The 14,272-nt window shown below is 44.9% G+C and overlaps 1 protein-coding gene across 1 annotated transcript in view; it reads right to left on the bottom strand.

Moving 5' to 3' along the window:
• KCNH1 (potassium voltage-gated channel subfamily H member 1) overlaps nucleotides 1-10,369 on the bottom strand; it is a 370,040-nt gene extending 359,671 nt beyond the window's left edge. The window contains exon 1 of the mRNA XM_064594125.1: nucleotides 10,080-10,369. Coding sequence (XP_064450195.1) covers nucleotides 10,080-10,158 — 79 coding nt within the window. The 5' untranslated portion in view covers nucleotides 10,159-10,369. The remainder of the gene's footprint in view (nucleotides 1-10,079) is intronic.
• Nucleotides 10,370-14,272: the final 3,903 nt, after the last annotated feature.

Here is a 14,272-nt window from a genome sequence, read left to right on the forward strand (position 1 = left end):
CAGAACCCCTCTGAGGGAAACTGCAGGGACAGGCAGCACCCCCAGGGTTAGTAACGCTTGGAAACTTTAAGACATTCAGCCCTCCCCAGACCCAAAGAGAGCGAGCTGGATATGTAACCTTTAATCAAGGGAAAAGAGCTAGGCTACCATGGAGGGAGGGAGGGAAGGACGGAGGAAACTGGGAGAATAAATAGCACAGAGTAAATAAATGTTCCCTCCCCTCTCCTGGTGGTGTGCCCCACAAGCTGAAGCCAGCCAGAAGCCAGGAAGCAAGGGAGTGACAGACATAATCCACACAGGTCAGCCTCCCAGACACAAAGCAGGTTGGAGAAGAAAAGAGAATGGCTCTAGGAAGGCAAACACAAGATGGGCAGTACGCTGACTCATGAAGAGGCTCAAAGCACAACCGTTGTGATAGGAGCTAGAACTCTAATCAGTTCGATACCAATACTGCTGAGGAGAAACAAAAGAAAATTAAAACTGAAAAATCTGTTTAGAGGGGCGCCTGGGTGGCTCAGTCGGTTAAGCATCTGCCTTTGGCTCAGGTCATGATCCCAGGGTCCTGGGATCGAGCCCCTCATCGGGCTCCCTGCTCGGCAGGAAGCCTGCTTCTCCCTCTCCCTCTGCTTGCGCGCACTCTCTCTCTCTGACAAATAAGTAAATAAAATCTTTAAAAAAATCTATTTAGATAAAATAAATATAGTCTTATCACTCCAATTTATTCCATTTTCTTTGCCACGGCTGTGTAGTGTACAATAAAAGCCAAACTTAAGCAGGAGCTAAACATCAGTAAAATTCGCCAGTACGGTAGCATCTTCCAGACGCTGACCCCAGCGCTTGAATGTTAGGGCAGGGTGTCTATGATGTTTGTTGCTTTCAGAGAAGAAGGAAGGAAGGAGAGGCCGTTCTTCTTTACAGAAGCACCTGATGTCATCACAGGACCTTTATTTTTTTTTTAAGATTTTATTTATTTATCTATTTGAGAGAGAGAGAGAGAGAAACAGCATGAGAGGGGAGAGGGTCAGAGGGAGAAGCAGGCTCCCCACTGAGCCAGGAGCCCGATGTGGGACTCGATCCCAGGACTCCAGGACCATGACCTAAGCTGAAGGTAGTCGCTTAACCAACAAGCCACCCAGGCGCCCATCACAGGACCTTTAAAAAGATATGAGAAATGATGGTTTGGGGGCACTCTTGGTTAATAATTACATTAATAGTTATAGAATTGACTCGGCACCTGGGTGGCTTAGTTGGTTAAGCAATTTGCCTTCGGCTCAGGTCATGATCCTGAGGTCCTGGGTTCGAGCTCCGCATCGGGCTCCCTGCTCAGCGGGGAGTCTGCTTCTCCCTCTCCCTTGCCACCACCCCCCACTCATGCTCTCTTTTTCTCTCTCTCAAATAAATAAATAAAATCTCAAAAAAAAAAAAAAAGAATTGACTCAGTTAATTTGCAAGCTCAGTTTTATGCAACATAGGACTAATCAAAAGACTGTCATTTCAATTTACAAAATGAGCAATCTTAGGATGAGTAAGCAAACATTCTGATTACTGGCATAACTCTCTAACACCCAATCGGAAGAGTTTTTGGTAGTTGGTCATTCACAGCAGCACGGAACCATTAGAGCAGAGACTATGAGAACTGAGGAGATACTGAAGTTGGTCAGACTGCAGTGTGTTCGCCCAGACTGCACACGCATGGAGAACCACCAGAGCACCAAACAAATCCCAGCATCTAGGACATGCTGTGTGAAAATTAAAAAAGGGACACCTTACTAAAATGGGAGTGGAGAGGCCAGAAAGGGGAGCTCTCCTGCTGTACCACTCAACGTCAAGAACTGTCCACTACAGGATAAAGAAGATGTGGTCCACATATACAATGGAATATTACTCAGCCATCAGAAAGGATGAATACCCACCATTTGCATCAACATGGATGGAACTGGTGGGGATTATGCTAAGTGAAATACGTCAAGCAGAGAAAGACAATTATCATATGGTTTCACTCTTGTGGAACATACATAAGGAATAGCGCAGAGGACATTAGGGGAAGGAAGGGAAAACTGAAGGGGGGAATCAGAGGGCGAGACCAACCATGAGAGACTATGCATTCCGGGAAACAATCTGAGGGTTTCAGAGGAGAGGGGGGTGAGGGATTGGTTAGCCCGGTGATGATATTAAGGAGGGCACATATTGAATGGAGCACGGGGTGTTATACGCAAACAATGAATCATGGAACACTACATCAAAAACTAATGATGTAATGTATGGTGATTAACATAACATAATAATAAAAAAAACTAATGATATACTGGATGGTCACTAACATAATAAAAAAAATAAAAACTGTCCATTACATACAGACCCCCAACAGAAGAATCCTCAACAGGGAAGAATCATCATCAGCTATATGCCCAATAGGAAATGATGTGCGCTATATCTCCCATAAGAATCGACCACCTCAGCAACCCAGCCAATGAGAAACCATCATCACCCTGAATTCCTGCCTTTCTCCCATGAATGTTTGTTTGAAATAACCCCTTCTAACTTCCTCCTTCTTCTCCATAAAATAATGTTCCTCTCCTTTGTTGGCCTATCCTGTCATTTCTGCCACAGCCTGCTTGTCCCAAATTGCAGTTCTCTGCTATTCCTGAATCAACCCACTTTTGCTGGTAAAATAACTGTTTTATTTTTAAAGTCAACAGCTGAAAACTCACAATGGGTGAACAAACCAAGATAGCATGCCAAAGAAGTTAGAGCAATGAGATATCCCAGAGGAATGAGATTTTTTTAGGAAAACTTCCACCCACCGAAACAAAGATTCACACATTCTGCAATCTTCTTTAAATTGACTTCAGGGATCTAGTCATCCCACATTCCATCTCACAGAAAAAGAAATGGCTGTAAAATCCAAGAATAATTTTGGGGTAAGGCATTTATAAGGGGAAAATGTGTGGTGTGTGTTCTGCCGACATAACATCTCTTAAATCTTTCGAGGTTTATAGGGCATGTTGGTCTTCATCATAAATCCCTCGACGAGACTCAGTATCACAAAAGCCTCCCTCATTTTGGTATGCTCAGACTCTAGCTCAGTATCAGGCACCATGTTTGTGAAGCTGACCCCGTAAGTGAGCCTTTACTTTTCATTTTACTTTGTCTTTGACTTTTCATTCCCTCCTTCATCTCTGCCCTTCCTTCCATCAGTCACTTTCCGTCTTTCACTAAAATAAACATAAATCATTCAGTTCCTATTTCCTTCTCACTTCCAGCTCTGATTCTTCCATAATCTCTGTCCCTGGGGTTTAGTGCTTCTCAGTTTAAATACACACATCCACACGCGCGTCTGCACACACACACCCCTGCACGTACCCTTTGTGCACAATTCAAACTGTGCTAGTCTTTCAGGTCATTTACCAGCGTGTGTGAGGGAGTTCAGCCTGTGAGAACACTAGATACTGATGCTTCCCCAAGGACAAGAGCAAGTTTTGTTTTCATTTCATTTTGTTCATGTGCTATTAACATAACTCTAAATGACCCTGTTTTATGAGTTACTAGACTCTTCGGGTAATGTCCCTACTAAAGAGAAAAAGGAGAAAACGCCAAGTTTTGGCAAAGAGGTGGAGTGATGAGCCCAGTTAAGGCCTGTATATGAACTTTTCAGATTCTGGTAGTGGGTGCAGAGATCTACTTGTCTTTCGGCGGCCCAAGACAAGCCTCCGAAGTAAGTTCCCTTGCTTACTGAGCCTGTCACATACCCATCTGGAGTGCTCTGCCTCTTTCTTCAGTATATCCTCGCCTTCCATGTACAGGGGCCAGTTTGTGAACCAATGCACGTCCATCAAGTGCAGAACGGGGGCGCCTGGGTAGCTCAGTCGTTAAGCGTCTGCCTTCGGCTCAGGTCATGATCCCAGGGTCCTGGGATCGAGTCCCGCATCGGGCTCCCTGCTCAGCGGGAAGCCTGCTTCTCCCTCTCCCACTCCCCCTGCTTGTGTTCCCTCTCTTGCTGTGTCTCTCTCTGTCAAATAAATAAATAAAATCTTTAAAAAAAAAAAGTGCAGAACGGATGAATGTGTAGTATCATGGCCATCGAGTGCAGAACGGATGAATGTGTAGTATAGTCATACCATGAACTATAACACCACAGGGAAAATGAGCCAGCAACACACGTAACAACATGGGTGAATCTCCAGCTGACCAAAGAACACACGCTATATGGCCCCATGCATATAAACCTCAGAAACAGATAAAAAATTAACCCGTGGGTGTTCAGAAATACAAAACAAGGTGGTAAAATTAGGAGGAAAAGGAAGAAAGTGATCAGCGTGAAATCAGAAGATGGCTTCCTTTGGAGAGTAAGGGAGCTGGGATCAGGAAGGGTTCCGAGGCCTTCTGGAGAGCTGGCAAGATTCTATTTCTTGGCCTAGATGGTGACAGCACAGTATGTACTTTATACAAATGTGTTGAGCTGCACAAAATTATTTTATGTGTTTTCTGTTGTGGTATTATATAATCAAAAAGGTTAAAAAAAAAAAAACAAGGGAGAAGAATCAAGGTAGGAAAACTATTATCAAATAACCACCACCAAAAAAAAAAAAAAAATTGGTTTACTGATGGAAAAAGGAGTGAACTAGGTCAGTTTTGTTCTATGGGGCAGACCTGTAAGAGGACAGATTTGGGTGAGACCAGAGAATAACAACAAGAAAAGAAAGAGGAGGAGGAGGAGAAAAGAGAAAAGAAGGGGAGGGGAGGGAAGAGAAGGGAATCAAAGCAAGACAAGAGAAACTAGTTCACAATTACAATTACTTAAAAACAGAACATTCCTTGTAAGAAAGTGAGTGTCCCATCCCTGAACCTATTTAAGCATGGGCTGGATAAATGGAGAGGGAAATTCTGGAGACATTCGAACACTGGAAAACAAATAGTAAAGAATATCCCTTCAGACCTAAGATTCTATGATTCTATGATTCTATTTCTCTTTCTCACCAGTTACAGGTGTGGCCACTTAAAGAAAAAAAGCAAAATAACAACAACGACGACAACAAAAACCCATGGTCCAAATACCCTAAATGTACAAAGCAGACGCTCACTTTACGAAAGTCGTTCCTTTGAATAAATAACAAACATTTTTTAAGTGTTTGCATACAAGCCATTAACTAACCAAAAATAAAGGGGAGGGGAAGAATTGAGGGACTTCAAGGTAATGCTGGAGAAACCACTGCCAACTGAGGCCCAATCATAAATGAAGAGCTGGTGTCAGAAAGAATGAAGCCAAAGATCCAATTCGCCCACAGTGCTCCTCAAATGCATTTCTTCTTTTACAATCGATTATAAAAATAGGGGGATTTCATAAAAACCAAGGAGTTTGGAAATGTTATTGCTTTCCGTTAAATCAGAAGCCTTCGTCCTCCCTGTCTCCGAGCTGGTTATCAGTCACTACATTTAACTTTGACACTTTCAGAGCAAGACAGCGGAGCCTTGGCTGAAGGTTATCTTAGAACACATTACAAGAAAAAAACAGGCTCCAGTGAGCTGGTAATAATCCAGATTATCATCTATTCCCCTTTCAGAGCAACAATGGATTTTAACCAGTTTTCTGTTTTATAAATATTACCGTGGCTCAACACATCTAGGAGGAAACACAACATTACCCTCAGCTTTCATCCTGTTTGTGTACTAATTATATCAACAACCTGAACCAACTTAACACTATACAAAAACACAGCTGATTTAGCAATCTGTAAATTATACATGTACATAAATGTGTACCAAAATGTGCTACGTTTCACTCCTGCTAATGTGCATGGATTCTTACTGGCACCTACAATTGTTTGATATAGGTTTCCGAACACTAAAACATATGTTCTGCCTAGAATGGGACCATTTAGGGTAATATTTTTTTAGTTTCCTGGCACGAAGGTCTGCCAGCCTTCCTAAGACAGTAAGTGCCTGGATTTAAGCAACCATCAAAAAATATTCTGGAACAACACTTTCCAATCATGAATATAAAGAGAAACAGGCTGGTAAGAAAGTCAACAGAAGGATTTGAAATGATCACTGACATGACCATAAGCAAAATCTGGGGAATAGTTAATTATTCCTGCTAACTACTTGCAACTATCCAAAAAGCACGTAACTACTAAATCTCTCCTCCAAATGGTCTTCAGAATATATCAGAGAAAGTTAAACTAGATTTTAGTCCTATCAAGACCAGTTAAACACCTTAAAAATGTTTTTTGCTTTTTTTTTTAAACACAATGCCAGGCCTAAATCAGAGCTGCAAACAGAAACACTGTAGAAAGGGTCAAGATGCTTGGACCAAGATTCACTAGAATGTAAATTTCTAAGGAGTAAGGAGGGTTTCTGGATTCCCACTATATCCCCAGTGTTCAATAACTGTGCTCAATAAATCGTTTTGAATGAACAAACCTGTCACAGCTGCTGACGAGTCCCCGATGTGTCTCTAACTGCATTTTCTAACTCTGCCTTTACTAACTGTAGCTAAATTACTTAATCTAAGGATTCCTCTCTTTTTTTAGATTTTTATTTATTTATTTGAGAGAGAGACACAGTGAGAGAGAGAGCACAAGCAGGGGGAGTGGGAGAGGGAGAAGCAGGCTTCCCGCCGAGCAAGGAGTCCGACGCGGGGCTCGATCCCAGCACCCCAGGATCATGACCTGAGCCGAAAGCTGACTCCTAACTGACTGTGCCGCCCAGGCGCCCCGAGATTCTTAGCTCTTGAAACTCTAAAATGGACACACTGCACCTCCTCTGCTGGCATTTGAGGATCAAAGTTATTTAATACTTTATAACAGGTGCTTGAATAAGTAAGTGCCTGTTACCCTGCCGGTGACTTCAGTTAACCCACTGACAGAGGTGAAAATACCGCCCTTCCTTAAAACAGAATTAGCTTCTCCTTTGCCCTGTTACTCAGTTTGGATGTGGTAGTGTGGCTGTTAGCCAAAATGGATGTTGTTCTTGCTGTTGTAACATTTTATTCAGTCTCCACTGGGAAATTAAGCTTCTCTAGAGAACATAATGGTAATACAAGGAAGGTCATTGCAGAGTGTACCATGAGGGACACGACACTGGGGTCAAGGGACTTCGGGTCTCATCAGCTCTGCCCTTAAATATTTGAGGAAATGCGCTTGCTTCACTTTCTTCATCTGTACAAAGATGGGGAATGAGAGGCAGACGACACAGCATCGAATCCTACAGGTTATGATATTCCAGACACCAGATATTCAAATGCCCCAAGACAAAGCCAGTTCTATTATCCAGAAGCACAGTTGTCAGATGGCTGGAGAAACAATGATGAATGATACCCTCCAAAGACCTCCTGCATCAGGCACTTTGTGCTTCCCACTTTGAACAAGTCACTTAATATTCCTAGGGCTCAGTTTTCTGATCTGTAAATGAGGAACAATAATATTGCATAAGATCACTGGGAGAGAATGCTTAATAAAGATGATCCAAAAAGTATTGCTATTTAAAGGTAAACTGCTATTTCAATACTGTAATGTCCAAAAAAAGGCTAGTGGATTTTAGGAGGAGACAATCAATATTTTTAAATAGACTTCTTTCCATCACAGTAAAATAAAATAATGCACGAAGATATCGTGATAGTTCCAAGAGTCCACATAGTTTTCTTCTATTTGTGTTTTGGAAATGTGATGAAAGGGATCACTAAAAGCTTAAATCCCACATGTCAAGACCAGAATATTTTCTTCTGAAATAATAGATAATTTTAAAACTTCATCCAACTTTCCTACGATGTTTTGTTTGTGTTGCTGATGTCATTTGGTTGGTTGGTTAGCTGAAGTCAAGCTGTTGGAATTGGTGCTGAAATTAAAATGCCAATGCTAAAAATATTGCTAGCTACTTAGTCTATTGACACAATATATGCTTAGAGAGGAGAAGTGGCTCTAAGAAAATCAACTAGAGTATTCTGCTGTCTCAGCTCCAAGATTTATTTTGTGTTTGTGTGGTATTAGTTTCACCATTCTTTTTTCTTTTTAAGATTTATGTATTTATTTGAGAGAGACAGAAAGGAAGTGCAAGAGGGGGAGGGGCAGAAGGACAGTTGGGGTGGGGAAGAATCCTCGGTGGGGAGCCTGACTCCGGGCTTGATCCCAGGACACTGAGATCATAACCTGAGTGGAAATCAAGAGTCAGACACTCCACCGACTGAGTCACCCTGGTGCCCCTGGTGCCACCATTCTTAAGGTCCTCCTACAAGCCCAAGGAACTTTATGACTGTTACATGTAAGATTCTGCTACCTCCCTCTCCACTCAAAAACATTAGAGGATACACATTAGACACAAGGTTTCCCCTATACCTTAAAGAACACTGCCTCTTCACCCCCCACCCCACCCCGCAAAAATGGAATTGTCATTGATATTTACGAGAAAGTTGGTGTCACTGGCACTGGGTTCCCCAAATCTGCAAGACTGTCTCCACTCCACATGCCCTAACAGGTCAATAACCACAGCAATCACAGCCAATTAACTCTTACTTAGTGATTTTATTTAAAAATCCATGAACACCTCTAGCTTTTTTTATGACAGAAGAGTTCATTGTGACTATTCATGTAGTAAATATCATCCCCTTGAGTCCCCAGGTAATAGCTGTGACCTTGTTCTAAAAGCTACCTCAGTTCGTTTGAGTGAGGAGGACCTTGAAGGGAAAGGTGACTAACCAGAAACTCTTCAATACTCTTATTCTTAAGAGGCACACAATAAATGACCATTTCTAAAATATTTAAATAATACACAATAATATGCTATCCTAGTCGACAAGTTTTTTGTTGTAAGCTAAACTTAAATCACTTTTTAATTAAAAAGTATTTCTTGGGAGCATAAGTCACTTTTCACGCTCTTCCCCTGAATCCCTAACTAAATCCAAATAGAAGCCCATGATTTTAACACAAGCTCCTCCTTGAGGCTCTAAAGCTGTGATATTTCCGCATTTTTTAAAACCTATTGCCCAAGTTAGCTCTTCGTGTCATCTGCCTCCTCTGGAAGGAGAGGAGACCCGAAGCCTGTAAAGAGCATCTCCAGACTTGCCCCCCGTTCATTTCAGCCTTTTGACGAACGGGTGTGCACCGCACCTTCCAGATGCCCACCTCCTAGATGCTCTGCAAGCGCTTTAGCCAGGACGCTTTGCTGTGGGTCCTGAAGGTGTCGGAAATGTTTCCCTTTCCATCCCTGCTGCTAGGACTCTCACCGTCTCCCGCTTCATGCCACTGTCCCTCTTAATGCCACAGAGAAAGAGAGGAGCGGGGAGCACTCGTTTACTGCGTTTAAGGGATAGATTTACAGGCTTGGTGAGCTTGGGAATGTCGAGGTGAGCAAGATTTATAAGCATAAAACACTGCTGAGGTTTGGAAAAGAGGAACTATGGCAGGTTTGTCCCTGTGACAGCTTGGCCAGCTCTGCACCTATGCGCTCCATTTCCCATCTAAGTCCAGGAAACTGCCCCGCAGGAGCCTTCACTTAACCTCCAAGAGGGCGGGTGGGTGAAGAGGTGGAACCGGGTAACCTGCAGCACGTCCCTACATCCCCGCGTCCCCACACCTCGGACTTTTCAGCCGCCCGATGGAAGGTGGAAGCAGCCGCCGCCCCCATCCCTCGGGGGCCCGGACCCTAGTGGCCTCTTCTACTGCTGGCTCTCCCTGGGGAGAGGCGGCACCTGGGGTGCAGCCAGAGAGCCCCGCGAGCCTTCGCGGCGGGGTGGGCAGTACCCATGGGGAGCGCGCTGCCGCTCGTGCCGCGTCCGGCTTCCCATCACTTTCCCAGTACTTTGCCCATCAGCTGTCACGCTCGCTGGAGAGGAGACCGAGAAGGCGCGAGAAGGGCCCCCAAAGGCGTCCCCAGCAGAGCTCTCCTCTTGGGATGGGGGCCCACAGACCTCGCCCCACCCTGCCCACCTAGCCCTGCCTCCGGGAGGCAGCTCCGGACGCCCGCGCTGGGGCTCCCAGCAGAGCTCCGGGTTCTACTGCATCTGCTGGCGCCGAGCGGCGGGAGGCGTCGGCAATCGAGGCACGGATAAAAAGCCTGGGTAACCGAAATCCGAATGCACCTCTTACCACTGGACCGCCGGACAATATTCTCCAGAAACGTGTTCTGCGGGGCCACCAGTCCTCTCCTGCCCCCGGCCATGGTCATCCTCCCGGCAGCTTGGGGTCCTGGGGCCGTCCCGGCGCGGCTCCTCACGGCAGCAGGAAGCTGGGCGCCGGGCCCTCGCGCGATCCCGGATCGAAGCGCCCCATGCGCCCCGCGGGGACCCGGGCGGCCAGGGGCGGCGGCTCCCTCCGGCTGCCACCCTCGCGCCCTCTTCGCGCCTCCCTACCGGCGGCCCGCCTCGCAGAGCGCTCGCGCCAGGCTCGCCTCGCCGCAGCCGCTTCCGGGTGGGCGGAGGGAGCCGCGGCGCCTGGGACAGGGCGCCCCCTACCGGGCGCTGCCCCCCCCCCCACCACCGCCGGCCTGCGGGAGAGCGAGCGGGGGGCTCCCGCAGCGGCCGGGAAGCGGCGGGCGGCGATGGGCCGAGGCCGGGTTAGCAGCGCCACCCTCTGGGCGCAGCCCGGCGATGGGTTCGGCATGAGCCTTGGGCTGGTGGAGAGGGCGGCGTTTGGAGCCGTGTCCTTGGTGGATTCACTTCCAACAAGGTCACCACGAGTCCGGGGGGTGGGGGGGAATGGGGGGGACATGATCCTGTAACCCTCTTCCTTCGCTCTGTTTCAGGCCGGAGCCTCTGGGAGCTCTGAGACTCTTGGAACACCTTCCAGCCTCTCCTTAGGGTTTGTTAGCCTCATTTGTGAAAGTTGCCAGTGTTTCACCAGTAGTTAAAGAAGTTGAATTTAAGAGGTCAGACTTGCAGAGTGACCAACTGACCGAGCTCCAGAAGAACTGTCTTGAGTTGTTAAAGATAACCAAAGGCACAAATGCAGGCTCTGGACGTCTGATCAGTTTGCTGAGTGACTGACCTGATTCCCACTCTTATCCAGCATCTCTTGTCACAAAAGGCCAAGAAAATATATGTATCTATGCATCACTTTTTTTTGCTGAAGCACAACCTGTTATGGTCAATGTGTGAGGTTAGGGAACAGGCACAAACTGACAGACGTCAAAATGGTGGGCTTGCTTCTGGGGGTGGAGGGAGGGGGTGGGCAGCTTCCCCAACATTTAACATTAAGTAATAATTACGCACGACCTTGGCTTGAAGGACTGTCTACACCACAAGGATGAGGTACTGGTCTCCACACCTGCCCCTGATATGAAGAATCACATACACCAAAGGTTTCTGGGCAGGAGCTCCCGTTTGCTCACTTTCCTGTGCTCACTTATATTGGGCCATTTCCACCTGCACGTGACTCTTCACCTGTCTTTTATATTGTATGTCCCCCCCAGTGGGCGTGGCCAGAGGCCATGCCCTACAAAAGGAATGAGTTGATAGTTTTCTAGTTAGTTCCAGGCTAGATAAAGTCGACACAAAAATGTTTACGAGGGAAAAACAGACCCCACCACCTCAACTGTCTAGGTTAACCATCCTGACTCATCCTATTCTATTGCAGATACCCTATCTCCATTTACTAGTCTCAAAATACAAGGAGTGATTCTTGCCCAGCAATGCCTCAGAGTTACTGTGAAGATCAAACATAATTATGCCGGGGGCAGCACTCTAAACCATGAGGTGCTATACCACAGTGAGACGTCATCATTTGAGTGACTAAATAAATTGGGCCATTGTGGACATCATCGTGTGTGCGTACGAAGTAAATAGATGACGGCTAATAGCCGAGTTAGGTAAGGCTTGCGTAGGCTTTGAAATCAAAGTAATGATACTTCTTCCATAAGATCACATCAGACGCCCAACTTAGAGCTGTGATTTCTTAAGCCCTAGCTCCGTCTAGTGGTTCTTTGTTCCATTACAAATGAGATAACAAATGGCAGTTGACAAGAACTTACTGAAATGTATTTGGTGCTGAGCTGGCTCGGTGGTGTCTGCCCACTTCATTTGAATAAGGCTCTTAAGGTTATGCTATCTACTGCACAAACATGCCCAAGGAGAGATTTTTCATGACAATATTAAAAACCCATCGAGCAACCACATAATCCTACTTGCGCAAGGAAGATAAAGAAGAGAATGGGGGAAAACTGTCATAGAGAGTTAATAAAACTTCTCAGATTTTAATGAGCTTTTGTGTTCTGTGGCTCAGATAAAAAAGAAACAGATGATACTCATTTGAAGTGAGAGATGTTAAAGCTTTTAACTGATAAGAAAAAAGAACAAGGAGATCTCTTCCATTTTAATTTTAAATGTACTACTACAGTGATTCTCATCATGCACTACATGGGGGGGGCACAGTTTTGAATACTATAAATTTTAGTGGCACACTTGAAAAGATTAAAAGGCCTAAAAGAACACTAAAAAGTCAGCAATCTTTAACCACCATCACTACTCAGTGTGACCATGTCTCACAGTGTCTATGAAAGCAAGCCTCAAAGAGAAAGCAAAGCATTCTCTTGCCCAACCCTCAACACTATCAAACTCTGGGAAGAGAGTCGTGTTCTGCCCCAACCACATTCTCTTTGATAATTCACAGGCCAAGGTTGCACGTGCTCAGTAAACACACCATCTTTTCAGGGGCTGGTTTGACAATACACTATGCTTCTTACCTCTTATTTGACACCTTCTGTTCCCGACTCTACATTCAGTTCCAGGATCTGCTTAGCTTCAGATTCTGAGATCTATCACTGAAATGTAGGACTCTCAGTTGGAGCAAGCTTTCTTACAAATTCGTCAAAATTTGGTTAACACATTTGTAAAGGATTCACAATATACCATATACCAATGTGCATTGGCAAAGCAGTTGAGAGTTCCCACATTTTTATATAACAGACAAAGCCACTTTTCATTTAAAGAGACAATTTTAAATAACTGTGACCAGAATTCCAATTAAGCTGCCTCTGTCCCTCCCCCTCCCTGCAAAAGTGGGGTACCACTGTCTAGAACTTCTACCAAGAAGGATACAGAGTCTGAAATGAAAACTTGTAAACTTTGACTCCAGTGTCTCTTGCCTACCTTTCTCAGTGGTTCTCCTCCTGTACTCTCCAGTGTTTAGTTTATTCCTCAATTATAACGTGAGTTTATATCCGTATCATACAATACATGGAGAGCTCCTTGAAACAAAGATGAACTTTGCCAGTCTTTGTTCTGACCAATGTAATTGAGCCATGATGTAATTAGTGAGTTCCCAGGGGGCTTGAGAGTAATGGAGGTATACCACAACAGAGAAAGCATGGCGATGGAAGTCTGCAGACTGGCTGGGAAAAGAGTCCAGGAGATAACAGAAAAATCTCTATGCCTGACAACAACAAAAAAATCTATCAAATGCGGAGGAAGACAATGCCACATATGGGAGGGAGAGGTGGAAATGGTATCATGCAAAGACAGAAATTACATTTTTTTCCCTTTTCTTAAGACTATTACGTATAGGTGACATTTTTCAGAAAGCCAAGGACCCCTCAAACATGGGAGAGTCACCTGTGAGTCCTGGAAGGTACTGGGAACCAGAATGGCCAAGCAGGGATGCCTCATCAATACCAAATAATTAGCACCCGTAGGAGAAATTGAACGCGGAGGTAACTTCACCTGCTCTGCCACCATGAGTGAAATATTTAAAACGGGGAATTTGCAGCAAGAGAAATTTCAGCTTCTATAACCCAATGATTGGTGTATTATGCGTTATATTTAATGTCTGTTAACAAAAATTCTTTTCTAATAAACTTACAGAAAGAGGGTTGTGAGGGCCATATCCACTGGAAGGACCTGTTCTTTATTATAGAAATCTCCCGCCGAGTCCTGGGAGAAGGGAGAGAATCTGCCACAGTGAGCTCATAGTCCATTCATATGTGACCGGGGGGAAAGGATGCACAGATGTGGGTGTTGCACTCAACTGTGGCTAACTCAATAGGCATTTATAAATGTTTGTAGAATTGGGTTATGTCCTTCTAAATGCCCAAAGTTAATATCCTTCTTCCTCATTTCCTCTTACCATCAAAGAACGGGATCTGTTACTGCACTCCCTCTTGTGGAAAATAATTAAAAGCCATTTACAACAGTCTCATTTTATTATAACAAACATTTGCTCAGAGACTAACATATACCAGACACTGGGATAGATTCTAAGGATGGAAAGATGCTAATGATTGGCACTTGCCCTCGAGAAACTCAATAAACACTTGGTGAATGCTTTGCTTCTTTATAATTTCTCTCCTT

The sequence above is a fragment of the Mirounga angustirostris genome, unplaced genomic scaffold, assembly GCF_029215605.1.
Source record: "Mirounga angustirostris isolate CCGP_5_RB_7025 unplaced genomic scaffold, mMirAng1.0.hap1 SCAF_6, whole genome shotgun sequence".
In the NCBI taxonomy this organism is placed as follows: domain Eukaryota; kingdom Metazoa; phylum Chordata; class Mammalia; order Carnivora; family Phocidae; genus Mirounga; species Mirounga angustirostris.